Below are 14,173 nucleotides of genomic sequence, written 5' to 3'. Positions count from 1 at the left end.
GCAAAATGTTATACATAGAAAGTAAAGGTTTTAGATATTAGTGAAAATTTCCTAAGACAATAGGCCTCAGTTATAATGCTAAGATTAATTACATGTATCAGAAGTACTATGTAAGTACCGTAGTACTTTCCTTATTTGTTTTTTTTTTCTTCCCTGGGATTAGTATTATTAGTTTCCTGGATCTCCTTACTCTTAAACATGCTACATATAATTTACACATGAATAAAACAATCCTGTGGTGGATCAATTATTGCTTTTCCTAGTGACTTGGCTTTTATTGATGGTCACTGCAAACAAACATTTTAGAGAAAACTGTATTCTATTGAATTCAAATTCAATTAGTAGGAACAACTTTATCCTGTAGCAGATCCTGTAAAACTGGTAGCTTCAATCAGATTTGCATCTAAGGCTTTGATTTGTAATCTTGTACCATTACAAAGTTTTGTAGGGCTTATATCAAAAGCAACATAAGTGCATCAAAGTTTCCTTTAACATATTACACACAGCTTTGACATTTACAGGTTGCGTATTTACATGGTCATTGCAATGAACTGAACATTTTAGGCATTGTAGAGACAGGAACAGGTGAAAATAAATATTGTAAACTATGTACAATGTTTATCTCCTCGATGTTCTGTGTGTGTGGCATCCCTTTACTGAGATGTGCAAGCATTTTAACTGAGCAAAGTAAGCCATCACTCCTGGCTTGTGTTGTACCCACAGTTTGAAGTGGGCTGGTATGCTGTAGTGGCACTTCCCTGTTTCTGCTTTGCAAGCCAGAGAACAGCGCCACCCCAAGGCATCACTTTAATTTTCCACAATACTGCATGTATTTTACCACCAAGCCACCCCTCCAACCCTCTGTTCTTTGAAGTTGATGTATATAAGAGATTGACAATTCAGCTCGGATTGAATTTGTGCATATTCTACTGCATTGTGAGGATTAAGTAGAAGTCAACAGAATATCAAGTAATGCCTCATCTCAAGTAGTGTGTTCAGGTTGGGTTGGCTGCATTGAAGGAAGTCCAAAGAATGGTTAGCAGTCTTATTTTAAGAATGTGGGTTGTAAGCTATGAGGAAGGATTGAAAGTTTAACATTTTCAGTTTATGCATGCAGTGGTTAAGAGAAAGTATAATAGAAGTGTTCAAAATTGTGAAGGGAGTGAATATGACAGCCATTAGTTTAAAATGAGTTCTTAACTTGAAAAAGGGTAAATTTCACATACAGTAAATGTAAGGAAGTTTTTATTAACACAGAGAATCACAGATATTTAGAATAAGTTACCAAGTAGTTTAGAAGATAGTAGCATTTTGGGGACTTTCAAATTTCATCTTAATGGAATTCTGCATAAGATAGGTGAATAGTTATTGAATATGTGTGCTGGACTGAGTGGCCTATTCTGGTTAATATTTTTTATTTCTTATATACTTCTGATTAAATCTGATTATTTATCTGGTGGATGTGAACCAAATTGAAAGTGGTTTTAAGATTCTATAGGAAAAAATGTTTACAGACATTAATCCTAGAGTTCATTAATGTCAAAACTACACTGGTGACTATATAACAAACCATGATCAGATTGTTAAAGGGATAGTTGTTAGGTCTGACTAGTGGGCTATTTAGATAATAGCCTCACACACCAAGCTACAAGTAAAATGAACTAATCACTAACCCGTCGGACATTTATTTATTTATTTTTTTACCTGGCCAATGAATATATTTCCAGCTGCAGTCACAGATTCAGTCGGAGATGTTGCCATGACTATCTGCATTACCCATCCAACCTGAAGATAAAAAGTAATCAAATAACAGATTTTGCCATTGTCAATGTGATATATTCGCATGCCTGTATGGCAAGGTATACATTGGCAGTTAATACTCATGGTGACTTTATTTTAATTTAACCAGTTTTTCTTTCTGCCTGGAGTTGTGCAAAGTCCAACAATTGACAAAACAGTTTAATTTTGTTAAGGCAGAAGAAATCAGTATAAGGCAAACATTTGTCACACTTACAATTTAATTTTCCAAAAATATAAATTCATTATTTAATTTATGTCATAATCATGCAAATCAATATAATCCTACAAATCAAAATGAATTTACAATTTCATATTACTAGGTTGTGGATTGTTCTCTAGGATGAGTATAAGACATGTTGACAAGGCCCCAATGCAATTTAGAAATAACTTTTAAATTTATTGTTTTCTTACGATGTAATCCAATTCCTCAGCTACAGTACATACAGCTACACCACCATTCCACATCAGCAAGTGTTAATCTTATTGTGGATTGCGTAAACTGAGTGAAATGATGGCTAACTTTATAATATATGGGCACTACACTCAAAACAGAAAACATTACATTAAAATGGTGACTGTTTAATTGCTACATCATAGCTAGATCTGCCTTGGTACTTTACTATTTCTGTTCTTTCACAATATTTAAAAATCAGTTATTCATGTATTCTATACTTTTTGTTATGTTTAGCACCTCAAAGATTTTCTTTCTCTCCTGCGCTGCCATTTTTGAGGACTGTTGCAAAGATGTGAGTCAGGGTATTGACGGCAAGCCTGCAGGAGTCATGTCTGTTTACATCATCATTGCAATCAGCATATAAACCCATATCATGATAGATTCTTTATCCAAGATTGTGGATGTATTCTTAAAGACTTGTACTAAGATATATCATGTTTTCTTTACCATTTCGACCTCAGCTTTGTTCCTGACTTAATTTTTATTATAAGTTCCCTGGTTCTTTACTTTGTTTTGCTTTCTGACTAATTATTTACCTCCTGGTCTATCTCTGTCCTTTTTTCAGTGGAGTCAGAACAGTACTGATATTACTGGGATGGTTTCTGGCTTACAGGACCAATGAAGTTTTGAACTACATTTTAAAACTATTAATGAACTACATTAGTAGTGTCTGAAATGGAAGGATGGGCTGACTATGTGACAACAATAATGTTTAAATGTAGTTTTTTCTTGCTTGATTTGGTATAGTAATATCTTATTAGTCACAGTGGGACACAGTGGTTAGGGAAGCTCCAGGGACCTTGGCCAGTTCCAAGACCAGTTACTGCCTGTGTAGAGTTTGATTTTTCAGCCTTGTGCTCATGTGTGCTCTTTTGGAGTTTCCTTAGATTAATTGGTCAGTCAAATGTCTGTGGACTGGCACCTTATTTACTGTTGGTTCTTGTCTTTCAATTAATTCTGCAGAGATTGACTCTGCAGGTAAAATGCAAGACTTTTCCCACTAGCTGTTTACTTGAGACTAAAAATAAATTCATTTTTCATGGAAGCATTGGGTCTGCTGAATTTTGTGCTTTTAATTTCCTAAAATGAAATCAACACCCACTAATTAAGAGGTGAATTTTAACAGTATTCCCATATGTTATGGTACACTTTTATGTTTTTGCTAATTGAATACTGAATATTACTTTCAAATGCCTGATTTAAATGCTGTGCCCTTTTAAAGTATGATATGAGCCATTTTATAGAGAGAAGACTAAAGAGGATGTGGCTATTGTGTCATACCAATTTGTCCAGGTTGCAGTCTCCCTGTCTCCATGACAATGAAACATCTTTCGGGCATTCTTTAATTTTTTAAAAAGGAAAGTCTCTAGGCAACACTTTCCATTAGTTAGATAACTAAGCAGAGAATGTGTTTTGCAACATGCCACATGTGGGATATGTCAAAGCTTTTTTAGGGAACACTCATGTCTACTGTAAAACCATCTGTCCATTTTCAGCAGCTCTCTAGTTTGGGAATGGAACGTTGCACCTCTTCATCAACATAATACTGAATTCATTCTATAGACTAGTGCAACATTTTTAACATCCATATTACTAACCGAGAATGCTAAACCGGATGGACGCAGGGACATCCGGCCATGGGCCGTAGCCGCAAAAAGACGTAGTGCGCAGGCGCCCCAAGAAATGAGGCGCCACGAGAGGCGGCCGCGACCACAGAAAAAAGGAGTGAGCACAGAAAAAAGGAGTCAAAGAAATGAGGCGCCGCGACCACAGAAAAAAGGAGTCAGCACACAAAAAAGGAGTCAAACGCAGGCGACGCACACAGCGCCGCACGAAAGCCATTGCAAACAAAACTAGCACACAAAAAAAAAGAAGCCGCTCGCGCCCCACGAATCCCACACCCACCCCCAAGCACCCCCCCCCCCCCCCCCCTACAAGCAACGGACGGGACACACACAAAGAGGAGGATTCAACAAGCCCCTGGCACACAAAAAGAAAGAAGACGCTCGCGACCCACCAATCCCACCACCCCCTCCAAGCAACATGCCCCCCCCCACACGCCGGCAAAGCACACAGCGCCTCACGAATCCCATTGCACACGAAACGGGACGCACACAAAGAGTAGGATTCAACAAGCTCCTACCACACCAAAAAAAAGAAGCCGTGACCGCCACACCAAGCCCATTAGAGACGAAACGGGACAGACTACGGACATGGCACACGAAACGTTCACAACAACGACGATTCAGACCCACAAACACACTAACATCAATAAGAAGTGACACCCAAAGCCCCATTTCTAAAGGAACCGTCCGCAGACACCTGCTAAACGATTGCGCCACTTAGCTGACAACGCGTTCGATAATGAGTCCACTATTGAGGAAAATTCATTGGGATTAATGAATGTCATTTGCAATCATTGTCATTCACTTAACTTCCCTGAAGAAACAACTGGCAATACAAGTAATGAATTTACACGTTGTTGTCAAAAGGGTCAGATTAGACTGCCTCCTTTACATTCATATCCTGAATATCTACAGAAGCTTCTAACTAACGATGTACCTGAAAGTAAAAACTTTATGAACTGCATTAGATCCTACAATAGTTCATTTGCTTTTGCATCTACCGGAGTAAATATCAAGCCACCAAAAGGCAATGGCCCATACTGCTTTCGCATATGTAGACAAATATTGCATCGCATTGGAACAGTACACCCTGAAACAAATCAACAACGCAAATATGCACAGATCTACACACAAAGCCTCATTTCTAAATGAACCGTCCGTATTAAACATACGTCATCTCAACACGTTCACACTATGCAGCATAGGTGGATCTCATTACAATGAGGCACTATTAACCGTTCAACCGCAGAAAAGGCTCCATATTAACAGTGAGTGCGATCCTCCTTATTACTTATCCATATTTCTAACGCTGAAGAACAAACAATTCATGAATTCACGATCACGGGTACAAACCGATACGGCTTGAGTAACGGGACCAAACACACGAACCCGCATAAAAAAAAACAATACACGTCGGCTCCAACGCGCTTCTGAAACTCTGGAAGAAAAAATGTCTCGGCTCCAAAAACGCAAAGCTCAACTAACACAGTTACAGAAACGAACCCAAATGGACAGACACACTGAACATGGACGCATGCAGCGCGCGTCTCACAGTTCTGCATCGAAACAGGCACGGCTTCAAAACGAAACACCTCCCGTCTCAGACATACAGAAACGGCAGCGAGGAAAGATCAGCGACAGACACCTGCTAAACGATTGCGCCAGTTAGCTGACAACGCATTCAATAATGAGTCCACTATTCAGGAAAATTCATTGAGATTAATGAATGTCATTTGCAATCATTGTCATTCACTTAACTTCCCTGAAGAAACAACTGGCAATACAAGTAATGAATTTACACGTTGTTATCAAAACGGTCAAATTAGACTGCCTCCTTTACATTCATATCCTGAATATCTACAGAAGCTTCTAACTAACGATGTACCTGAAAGTGAAATCTTTATGAACTGCATTAGATCCTACAAATCGATATCCACTATGAACATTAACAGTGGCACTGCACATGACATCCGTCTTGCAAAACTGTTAATTATTGATGAATGTACAATGGCATCCACTCACTTACTCCACACCATTCATAAACTTCTACAAACGTTTATGAATAATGATCTTCCCTTTGGAGGAAAGGTACTTTTATTACGAGGAGATTTTAGACAGTGCGTAGCTATTGTTCCACATTCCATGCGCTCAGCTATTGTTCAGTGCACCTTACAATACGCAGACAATTGGCATTGCTTTCAAAAGATACAGTTAGTACATAACATGCGATGTCCACATCCAGATCATAACAATTGGTTATTACAACTGGGAGATGGTACACTCACCAATACAGATGGACTTCACCCAGATATTATTACAATTCCTCAAGCCTTTATCTGCGCCGACTTAGTTACAGACAGATTTGGAACAGCAATCTCATTTGACCAAATGCCCCTTTTAACACAACGCACTATATTATGTCCAAAAAATATTAATGTGGAAAACATAACTACCCAAGTCATTATATTACTGCATCATCTACACCTTCACACTATTCTATATCTCATTCATACATCACGCTCTTTCTCATTCCCAACACCAGGGGTTGGCGAGCGAAGTGAGCAGGGGGCGGAGCCCCCTAGTTAAATTATAATTGAAGTTTCAGCTTTTGTTCAGACTGAAATCAAGACAAAAAAAATCCCAATTTTCACTTTTAGTAAAATTTTGTGATGAATTATAGCTATTGCATGATATGTATGAATATATTATTATAAATAAACTTATTGTCTAATGAAATATCACTGAAATTTTAATTTATAATAAAGCACAAACATAAAGTCTCAAAGAAGCTAACATAAACATAAAGCATTTGCCATGAACATTCTTGTAAAAGTATCTAATAGTAAAAAAGAACGGACATTGTCATATAACATATAACAAAAACAGTACTCACGAAATGTGAAAACACTCAGAAAAGTGTGGGTTTTGTTGATGTGTTTTAACATAACTTGAACTATTCAAATAGCATATATTCAGACAGATAGGTATTTCATCAAAGTTAATTCTTTTGCAGATTACACTATACTAAAACAAACGAAAAAAAACCTTACAAGGTAAATTGAAATGTATTGCTATATTTTAAGTGTATTTAAAGGAAATGTATTTTATGGTATATGGACTTGTTGCTCAACATGTTTTTCAGCAGAGTGTACCATACTGGATGTCTTGCTATCCCAAAACCCTGCAACAGAACTACTAAAGAACATTTATAATCTGCATCTTTTCTTCCTGAATCTTAATATCTAAGTTTCCAATGTAATTTAATATGAAAATTCAGCTTTATTGTGTTGTTTTGTCCAATCAGAATTCTGTTATATTGGAACAGTTAAATATTCTGAGTGGCCGAAATTAGTACATAACATCAAACAAAATGAAGCTTAAAGAAAAACACAGACAGTCTATTGAATGAATCTTAATAAATCAGACAAAAATAGAAATTGTTGTCAAGAGTGTATACACCGTGGCCCTGAAATTCTTAACACAATATCTCTTTTTTTAAATTCTTTTTAGGAAGAGAGTCTTTCTTTTGTTTTCTGAAATAAATTTCAGACAAGGAACTTCCACATCCCCTCCCCTACACTTGTTGCCTGATTATAAACCATTGTGCCAGTGACATCACGCAGCATGACCCTGTCCCCAGCAACAATGCAACTTGTCATGGCAACGAAATGCCCACAGCAAAAACAAAACAGTGTGGTGGCTGAACAAGAACATAAAGAAAATGAATGTATTATAAAGAAAAACATTCTCTGTTGTCAGGTTTATTTTTCTGATTGAACACAGAAGATACTCTAATAGTATTCACTTTTAAAATATTAAGATACCCAAAACATAAAAACGTCACATGCTTGTCTAAAATTGATCATTCTTCAGAATCATGCTGCTGTTTTTCTTCACTTGCTCTAACATTTGCCATAAAGCTAAATCCTTTTGTATTGCCTGACAATCAGTGGACAGTAGAAAATGGTTTCTCTGCTGGCCACAACACTGCAAACAGCTAAAAAACCTATGGCACTAAATTATAGATAGATAGATAGATAGATAGATAGATAGATAGATAGATAGATAGATAAGAGAGGCACTATATAATAGATAGATACTGTCAATAGACAGACAGACAAAACTCTAGTTTTGTTTCCCTTAGCATTACTTGCTAATTATTTATTAACTTTTCCCAACATATTTACAGTATACAGTTTTCATATTCCATTCCCCATTCCAAGTTAATTCAGGGGCGGCACGGTGGCGCAGTGGGTAGCGCTGCTGCCTCGCAGTTGGGAGATCTGGGGACCTGGTTTCGCTTCCCGGGTCCTCCCTGCGTGGAGTTTGCATGTTCTCCCCGTGTCTGCGTGGGTTTCCTCCGGGTGCTCCGGTTTCCTCCCACAGTCCAAAGACATGCAAGTTAGGTGGATTGGCGATTCTAAATTGGCCCTAGTGTGTGGGGGCGTTTGTGTGTGTCCTGTGGTGGGTTGGCACCCTGCCCGGGATTGGTTCCTGCCTTGTGCCCTGTGTTGGCTGGGATTGGCTCCAGCAGACCCCCGTGACCCTGTGTTCGGATTCAGCGGGTTGGAAAATGGATGGATGGATGGAAGTTAATTCAACTACATCAAGACTGCAAAGCTGCGTAGTGAAAAGCCTAACCTCAAGCGTCCTCATGTGGCTCATTGGCAAAATCTAGTATCTAACCACTGAGCAAGCAAAATTCCTGGAAAGGATACTTCAAGCTTTCTGCAACTGTGTTTGAGTCCAGACTGTGGCAAACAAAGTGGGTCTGTCCATTGGTGGAGGAAGCAACAAGTGTAACAAGAATTCAAATTCAACAAAGACGTGCTTTGAAGGTATTCTTCTTCTTGTCTGCTTAGTAAAGTAAATAGTAATGGGGTTTCCTATGAAAAGATGCTATATAATATATCAAATAATTGATTGATCATGTCTATCATTATTACTTTTTGATTCCATTAAAGCTACAAAATTTAAGATTATTATTTCAACAATACCTTTAATATGATCCACTGCATAAATCCAACATAGTAGAGGATGGATGTTATCATACTGAAAAAGACCACAATTGGCAGTACCTAAAAATTGAAAAATTGAAACAAATTAAATGCAATAATTATATTAAAGAATTTTTTTTATCAAAACTGCAGATTAAAATAGTGGTCAAATCAAGTAGATTTTCAAAACCTATATAGTTCACACAAAGATAAAATTCAAGATATAATAAACATTTACAAGTCAATTTGAAATAACTTACCTTAAAAGCAAAAAAGTGGTCGATATATTTCTCACCAAAAACAAACTTAGAACCGACATCTGAATATTCTAAAAAAGTCTAAGAATGAAAAAATAAAAATGATTATTTAATGAGGAAAATGTAAAGGCACTTCTGTTCTAATTCAGTTTTATTTTAAATTGACCATCTGGTAACCATTTGTTCTGCTACCAGGTTGGGGTGCTGAAACACCATTAGAGGATATCCATAGATCAGACTCATTTAGATTTATTTTCTAAAGAATTAGCTGAAAATATTTGAACACTGTGATCTGTTGCAATTCAGGAGTCTCCTTTTATAGACCTACCAATTTTGATTTTGAACTCAAGAAGAAGCCTCCAGAACATGCTGGAGGAATCCAACTGAATTACAATTACAAGGTTCAAGCATAATGTTAAGGGATAAAAGATGACTTGGTTGTCTGGCTTCCTTGATAGGCTGTTGTCTTTGTAGATATATTTTGTAATTAAAATATATATTTTTTTAAATAATATTTTGCTTTGAAAAACCTACCTCCATTTGTTTCCCAGTCCAGTCAAAAGCATCATATCCAATCTGTGTTCGAAGTATAATGACTCCAAAAACAAACTGTAACCCAACTCCAGAGAATACAGTCCTCCAGGATATCTGTTGGGCAAAAACAAGTAAATAATTTTTACAATATAAAATTATATTTTATTGTGCGTTTGTTTTTAACTCTTAACTACCACATTCATTAATATCTTGTGCTTAGCTGTCAACATTTAAATTTAAGGACTGAATGAAATTTAGTTGTGTTGCCAAAACCAACGACATGTATCCTGTCACACTTAAGAGAGAAGACTGTTTCATATGGGGTCTAACTTAAAAAATACTTTTGAGAAGGGGTTTACAGCATGTTTACAGACCTCTACATACTGTAGTTTTCGAATCCAGAAGGTTCCAACCAGCCAGAAGTGCTATGACAATGCCCAGGACCCTCATCCTATCCCACCTTTTTTCCATCCCACCAACAGTGCATAAGCATAAGTTAGGTATTTCTGAAATTCAAGTTATTTTTTCATAAATGCAGCATGTTTTTATTGTTCCAGGGACTTATTTTAAGTAAAGCTGTATGTAATCATATGTAATCAAAAGTAAAACAGACATGTTAAAACATACAATTACTTTCATGCAGCAGGTGCCTTCTGTATTTTGGAGGGATGTTTAAGACAACAAATTAGTGGTGGTATGTAATCATTTTGACATTATAATTTCCAATAGAACAGTAAAACTTCTTAAGTGAAATTTCTAAATAAACAAAGTTATCACACAATAGACACAACAGAACCACTTCAGTAAAACAAGTGTCTGCAGCTATCTAGCACAAAAGAGTGATATAAAGTCAAATTAGGTGTATAGGTAAATGTGCACACCCCAAAATGTTGAAACATTGGAAAAAAAAATATTGTCCCTAGACTTCTCTTCATGTTATTGAATAACCTGATTCTTTGAAGCTATGGCAGGTGGCACTTAGATTTGAGGTCATAACCCAAGTAAACTGTGGTACTGTACAGTGTACAGTAGAGTATATGACACAGGTGAAACCTCACATCGGTCATACCACATCATAACAGGCAGATATACAGGCTGGCATAATGCAACTAAACAAGATAAACTATCAAGCTTACTCTAATGAAAGTTGTTCATTTGGACTTCAACCACTCCTGCCATTTTATTTTCTGAAAATAAACAATTTTTTTTAAAGTATAGTAAAGAACTTAGTAAGTATTGAATAAATGGCTGTAAAACTCAGTAACATGAATTAAGGTGTAGCAGAAAGTGATCACATAGTCAGACATGTCCATACTTTCTTAAATTTCTACCCACTACTCTACGGGCATTTGTTCTTAATTAGCATTACTGAATACAATAATGTGTGCTACCAGTCACCCTGAACCTTGCATCAGCTTCAAGCTTTACATTTTTCTCTGTCTGTCTTCTATCCATCTCTTTAAATTCTTGTCCTTCTTACTAGAGTACTCTGTCTCAATTGAAGTTTAATAACTAATGTGATATTTTTGTTATGGTTACTGTTGCAGTGGGACATTTCTAAAGCATACGTGAAAAGGAAGAATAAGTGACAATACATTTTACAAAAGAAAAACAAAATACCTAATAAAAAAATATAATCAAAATAAAAATAAAAATTTTGTAACTGTTTTATAGGATACTACCGTATATACTCGCATTTAAGTTCTCCCGCAGATAAGTCGGGGCTTGATTTTGCCGTATAATTTCCGGTATTTTATAATGTCAGTCATATAAGTCGAATGTGGAAAACTCATGCTATTGGTCCAACAGATTATGATATGCTAACACCCACCTGAGAGAGTAACTACGGAGCAACTGCCTTTTTTTTCTATGTATTGTGCCTACATGACCACACGGTAATACCCAAACTATTCTGAAGCGACGTTTGCACTTCGTGTTTTTTGTATCTCACACCCTCATACACTTTTATCGTAACAGTATCCCTTATCTACAAGGGAGCTTTTGATCAGAAGAAAATATGAAGCTTGTTTTAAATTAAAAGACATTGAAGTGGTGAAAGAAATTGGTAACTACGCTGCTGCAACAAATTTCGATATGTCTGAGAAACTGGTGTGAGATTGGAGGAAGTAAAAGGATGTAAAAAAAATATTAAGTGTCGCATTTTTGAACGGGCGTATAAGTCGGGGTCTGATTTTATGACCAATTTTTCGGGTTTCAAGATCTGACTTATACGTGAGTATATACAATATCTACTAAAAACCATGCCCATGGTAGGGGAAGGGATTTGTGCGTGAACAATGATTAAGGTATATTGTTTTTTTCAATATTGGTAGATTCTCACAAAAAAGGAATACATTTTTATTTGGATAGTTTGGATAAACACTTATTATTAATATGTGACTATTTTTAAGATTATGAAAAATTAGCTTTAACTTAAAAAGTGCAGAACTTATAATTTAAAACCAGCTTTTAAGTAAAATGGGAACTGGAATTGTCATGCAATGATATGGGGTAAAATTTCAGCCTCTTAAAATTGTTTCATTGTGCTCAGTTAATTCATAAAATATACTTTGTTTTGTCTTCATGCAATAAAGTGCTGTACCTTACTTGTTTTTTAATTGCAAAAGAGTTTTTAACCATGTAATTATGGCAGCCAATTGGAGAAAATTACTTGTAAAGATGACAACATAGAATAAACTGATTTTGTAAAGAACACAGACAGTCCAGTATGCATTTTGATCTATTATACATTTTGTCACAATGAAAAGGAAAGTAATATAAATGTATATTTGATCCCATTGCAAGAATCATGCGATGATAGTAATCAATTATGTGAATTTGCTTTCCTAGTGATGCAATATTAAGTTCTGAACATTTGTGGGTTACATCCTGACACTGTGTGTGTAACAGGCCATTAGTCTGCCTCAAATGCAGGTCTCAGAAATATTATTTTGTATGAGAAGGTTCAATATATTCAGATTGAATATTTAAAGAAAAATCTCATTTACTAGTGTACAAGTGTTATTCAGAGTCGCAGACTTGCCTTTGTTGGGTGTTTGGAGAAAATGAACATTAGGGCAATATACATAAGCAGTCCTCCAAATGAGATGAGCTGTCTAGTACCTTGATTAGCAGTGTCAAACACAAGCCAGCATATTACAGCAGCAATCAGTGCGATATAAAGAACCCTAAAAAAACAAAACACAAAAATGGCAAGTCATATGCAAACAAAAGAACTCATACCATCTGTACATTCTAGAACTTCTATATTCAGAACAACATACTGTAACAACTCTGTCTATTAAATGTGGGGTCTCGGTGTGTATGGACCTATCCCTTTACCATCTAAGCCAAGCAGAAATGAACCCTGGATGAGTCATCAGTTTTTTACAGGGCACACTCTGGTAAGTGGTTTTCCATGTAGTGAGATTTTCCTGTGATGTGGAGGATGGTGTGTTTTACTGTGTCTTCATGTAATAACATTATTGAAAAACATGTGGCTCCCACGTGAGAGACATATATATATATATAATTGATTTTATTGGTGTGCAGGCAGTTACCTATATTACACAGCTGCAGAAAAAAAACAGATAACATGGATGTGTCACCAATCCTTTAGGAAGCAATATTCGTCGTTTTCTAAACAAAAAAACTTTTAAACCCCCAACGCTTCCTTTATTGAGTTTCACATTACACAATTGCAACATCATCAGCAAAATGAGTACTGTCAGTTTCATAACACAGCATGTGAACTGACACTTCCCTGTTTTACTCTTCACTACTATTAAGGTATGGTGTTTGGAATGTGGGTAAATGGACAAGCAACCCCATGAATAGTCAGGGATGAAAGACCTGTTCTAGGAAGGTTCACAGCAGTATTAGATACTTATTGGTTTGTCTTCTCTTTGTTCAGAATTCCTTATAATTTATTTTGTTAATAAAACTGCTTACCTTAATACTTAACATCATTCACGAGAGCTCTTAATCATTCACAATATATAAGAAACATTACGCAAAAAGGGAAAACTTTAAAATCATCCAATGTCATTTTTATGTTACCATTTGAGCCAATGCCCTTGTTGTTCAAGGCGTCTTTCATAAGGGTGGAAAACTTGGGTGATTCTGTCTTCATATTTGTTAATCAGTTTGTCCCAGGAAACGAAGAATATTCCTACAATTGTGAGTAGCAACAGTGAAAGTGCTCGTTGAAAATTAATGATACAGGCTACGATCACCAATGATATGTAACCTGAAACACAAAAGACAATACATTTAGACAGTTTTTCAATAATTACTTTGCTCATAATTCTTAACCAGCCAAATTACTTGTTTCAGATTGATCAGGTGGATGCTGGACGTTTAAAAAATTATTCCTCTGTAGGACAGTAAAGTTCTAGCCTTTCAGTTTTTTAAACATTTTTTCCTAAAACAGTACTGAAGAAATGTCTGTCTACAACAAATGAAAAACAGGACCAAACCCTAAATGAGACATCAGCCTTAATACAT

The 14,173-nt window shown here is 36.2% G+C and overlaps 1 protein-coding gene across 1 annotated transcript in view; it reads right to left on the bottom strand.

Annotated features, from left to right (window-relative positions):
- Positions 1-14,173, bottom strand: part of LOC114652868 (solute carrier family 28 member 3-like) — a 65,472-nt gene that overhangs the window by 37,036 nt on the left and 14,263 nt on the right. Inside the window, exons 3-8 of the mRNA XM_051928574.1 lie at positions 13,727-13,916; positions 12,711-12,855; positions 9,668-9,781; positions 9,137-9,214; positions 8,877-8,957; positions 1,705-1,785 (exon numbers count right to left, since the gene is read on the bottom strand). Coding sequence (XP_051784534.1) covers positions 1,705-1,785; positions 8,877-8,957; positions 9,137-9,214; positions 9,668-9,781; positions 12,711-12,855; positions 13,727-13,916 — 689 coding nt within the window. The remainder of the gene's footprint in view (positions 1-1,704; positions 1,786-8,876; positions 8,958-9,136; positions 9,215-9,667; positions 9,782-12,710; positions 12,856-13,726; positions 13,917-14,173) is intronic.

Source organism: Erpetoichthys calabaricus, chromosome 5 (assembly GCF_900747795.2).
Source record: "Erpetoichthys calabaricus chromosome 5, fErpCal1.3, whole genome shotgun sequence".
NCBI classification, from domain to species: Eukaryota; Metazoa; Chordata; class Cladistia; order Polypteriformes; family Polypteridae; genus Erpetoichthys; species Erpetoichthys calabaricus.
The sequence above is the reverse complement of the archived record's forward strand: the minus strand, read 5'-3'. Positions and strand labels throughout refer to the sequence as shown.